Here is a 4,124-nt window from a genome sequence, read left to right on the forward strand (position 1 = left end):
AGAAGCTTGCAATCCTTAATATGATGTCCTTTCTTATTGCAATTATAATAATTGAGAGATTCTTTCTTCTTGTCTTGCACGTCCTTGGTCTCGGATGTGGCCTTTTGCTTACCATTTCGAGAGTTTTTAGACTCGCTCACATAGTTCACTTTAGAACTTTTAGGAAGATGCACTGCATCACGCTTTCAAGTTTCCTCTTCAATATGCAAATGCCTAAGTATTTTCTCCACAATGAAGTCCTCTGCCATATGCAGAAGTTTCTTTCGATAATTGTTCCAAGACAAGGGCAACTTTGAGATGATAGCCCTGACTTGTAACAATTTCAGAATAAAAACTTTCAAGTCACGAAGCTTGCTTACAAGGACTTGTAATTCATGGACTTGATCCATGATCGGGATACTATCGAGCACTTTGAATTCAAAAAACTTCATTATTAAAAATTTATCAGTACCTTGTCTCTCGGTGTTGTATTTCTCTTCAAAAGCTTTCCATATTTCCACCGGGGATTGCATCGACATGTTAAGATCATACAATCGATTAGATAAGGTGTTGTAGGAATTCCTTAATTCTTACTTTAATTTTTGAAAATAGGATTGATTGTAATGATTTTTATGAGCACCATAGACCCTCTATTTATATGCACTCAATAGATACTATTTCAAGGAGTCACAACCTTTCATGTTGACATACTTTTTAGAAGAAATATGTCCCATAGAAATGTATCCATTGAATGATAACTAATCACTTTCTAAATTTGAATAAGTGCTCATCAATAATTAAATTTGCAATTTACAAATTCCAACACTTAGTGGTGAGTGCATTCACGCTAATAAGCGAGTGGTTGATAGAAGATGAAGCATACAGATAGAGACCAATCGAGCGATGCAAGGTGGAGAGTCATCTACAAGTATCTTTCAAGTGACTTCTAGTTATGCCATGTATCCAAAAAGTGCAGGGTGTGTTTAAAATGATGCATTTAAGCATTCGAACATTTAGTGGAAATATGGCGTTGTATTAATAAATTGGGAAGGTCAGGATGGAGAATAAGAGCTAGGGAAGTAAAATTGGGAAAGTGAAAAGTGAAATCCAAGTTTAAATAAAGAAGATGCGCAAGCACTGTTGGAACTGATTAAACACTTTGATACCAACCCTTAAATAAGATCTGAAAAACAAAATAGAATAATTTACCCCTTAAATGGAGTACGGTCTGTTCTGACTCCAAGCAAGAAATTAAAATTTTAAATGAGAAATACCGACAAATTTTTCATTCTAAGCTCACACATGAAATTTATGTGTACCGACAGGTTGAGAGACATCCTATAAGGTTTCCATTTTAACAGCTGTAGTAATATAATAATCCTTTTATATTTTATTAAAACAATAAACAGTAATCCATCCAATTACTACAAAAAATTACACACGAAAAAGAAGAAAAATAAAAAATTTTATAAACTTTACATTCGTTTTACGGAGTAAGCTATTATAATTGCTGCTTTTAAGGATGAGCAAAGAAGGATGGCCGTACAAAAATTGGCCCTCTCGAATATCCGGATCCAACTCTGGATACTAAAATGCCCAGGTCGACCCGATTTTAGAAATTCCAAAGAAAAGATTCTGGAACTAAAATCCCATCCAAATAATCCTCTTCGTACCCGATGCTGGGCAACGATGATCCGAGAAAAGCACTTGAGAAATCCTCAAATCCAGGGAATAGCAACCCATAATCCGATTCATAATTACCCGAACCGATTGTCAAAAGATCCAGAAACGACCCGTCCATAGGCAACTCACTATCTAACTGAACAGTCCCGTCCGAAACCGACGGTGATGGGGACTCCGTTTGGAACCCAGAGTTGGATTGCTCGGATTGGATCCTGGGAGGCTCCGAGTTCGCAAACTGTGCTGCAGCGGCTTGAATTTGGGGCGGCGTTAAAGACCTAGCTCCAGCTATCTCGGGAGGGTTATCAGGGAAGTTGAATTTGGCAGAGAGGCCGCGTAAGCAAAAAAGAGCGGCGTCGAAAGCACGCGCTGCTTTCTCGGCTGAGTCATAAGATCCCAGCCAAATCCTTTCCCTGCTGTTGGGTAGTCTGATTTCGGACACCCATTTCCCCCATTTTCGCTTTCGGACACCCTTGAACCGTGAATCGCTTCGCTCCACTGCTGGTTTTTCACTTATGTGTTTCACCATCTTCGAGTGCTATATGGCTGAAGTCTTGATTTCTTTGTTTTTGTTTTGTTCCTTGCAGAGGATTTGGTTATTGTTGTTGTTGTTGTTTGAGATTGAGAAGTAGACGAATTTGCGGCTCTGTTATATATAGCATATGGGGGAAGCCATCCTCTGACTCTGAGTGATGAGTCAAAGTTAAAGAGACGCGTCGATTGGAATTTGGAAGCCGCAAAGAGCTTCACTATGCTGATGTGGCGTCTTACGGATGTCCAAAAGTTCTACGCGGGGATGAAATTTCCACCATGTGCCTCTTTTATTGCTCGTGCCAATATTCTACATCTAGAGACTAATTTAATTGTTAAGAATAATTTATTGGGACTTTAAAAACTATAAACATATTGCTGCACTGGATACGCATCGAATGCATGCGCTAGTCTCCTCACTCAGCTCTACAATTAACTTTTACATTAGAATTGCCAGAAAAGGAAAATGAAATTATTTTGAAGAAGAAAACTTTTTAAAAATATAAAATATCAACAACATGGTATGTATGTTTATTTGGCATTACTTTTATATTTAACCACATTTAGACCATCACAACAACAAAAATAATTATAATAGTAAATTTAAGAAATTAGAAATCATGAAATGCTATGTCCAATTTATGTTACTTGTGGGTATCTCTTAAGATTTATTATGTGTTTAAATTTTATATATTTATTATTTTATAAAAAAGAAATACATTTTTAATTATTTTTCTACTGACTTGATATTCAATTAAAGTGTAATTAATACTAACTTAATCAATAATTTGAATATAATATAAATAAGTTAGATTTAAATTAAATGAAATATTAAAACAAGGATAATTATTTACTATATAGCCGGTGGAATAAGTGGAATTAAGATTTTATCATATGTTTTTAAGTTGTATTTAAAATATTTAAAAATATATAAATAAGATATGTGACAAAATCTCAACTTCACTTATGGAATAAAAATTTCCACCACTTATATACCAAATAATTACCCTAAAAACAAATAATGGATGTAAAGTAATCCTACTCCTAACATTATAAAGTATGACCGGATTAATAATTGAACTTAAATTATAATTAGATTAGAATAATTCTAGGCATGATTTGCATATATTGACTTAATCTAACATAAAATTTAAAAGGTAAACTACACATATAGTCCCCCAACTATAAAAAACTTTCATTTTAGGCATTCAAGATAAAAAAAATTTGCAATTTAAATATTCATGTTACATAGTTTAGTCATTTTGATCACTCCCGTTAAAATCACAAATAGCAAGATGACCTAGCAGTTAAAAATGGTATAATAACAAATTTAACTCTCAACTTTTACATATTATGTCAATTTAGTCATAATTTTAAAAAGTAACTCTCAAAATTAACAAATGTTCTCAATTTAATCCTAATTTTAAAAAATTAAAGAAATATATAAAAACACAAATATTTTATTTATTTTTATTCAATCCAATTTTTTTTTTAAATATTGAAAACTAATATATCAAAACCATCCCGTGAATTTGATTCAGGTCTATTTGATTATCTTTAATACAAATTCAGAATTTTAAAAATCATAATCTTCACCTACTTTACAATACAAATTCTAACTGAAGCCTTCACTTACCCAACCAACTATAAAGAATGAGAAACCATCCAAATGCCAAGTATGGATGACATCTAAGCCATTCTTCAACACTAGCTCTATCCACCCATTATGGATCCCTGATGCTACGGATACTCCATTCACTGCTTCAACCTTTGAAGAATTTGTGGGAATTTGTGCAGCAAGTAAACACCATTCCTTCCATTGGTGAAGGCATCAGCTAGCTTTAATAAAGTTTTCGGTGGAACATAAGATATATTGTTGACAGTGTAACGAGGTTGGCCATCGATCTCTGCAACCGAGCTTTGGAGAATAAAGG

General features: G+C 33.8%; 1 protein-coding gene across 1 annotated transcript; it reads right to left on the reverse strand.

The window, feature by feature from the left end:
* Positions 1–1,346: 1,346 nt before the first annotated feature.
* LOC107961636 (ethylene-responsive transcription factor ERF017) lies at positions 1,347–2,356 on the reverse strand. The gene has a single exon (XM_016897694.2). It carries the CDS (start codon positions 2,186–2,188, stop codon positions 1,592–1,594), a length of 597 nt encoding a protein of 198 aa, XP_016753183.1. The 5' UTR covers positions 2,189–2,356; the 3' UTR covers positions 1,347–1,591.
* Positions 2,357–4,124: the final 1,768 nt, after the last annotated feature.

Source organism: Gossypium hirsutum, chromosome A06 (assembly GCF_007990345.1).
Source record: "Gossypium hirsutum isolate 1008001.06 chromosome A06, Gossypium_hirsutum_v2.1, whole genome shotgun sequence".
Classification (NCBI taxonomy): domain Eukaryota; kingdom Viridiplantae; phylum Streptophyta; class Magnoliopsida; order Malvales; family Malvaceae; genus Gossypium; species Gossypium hirsutum.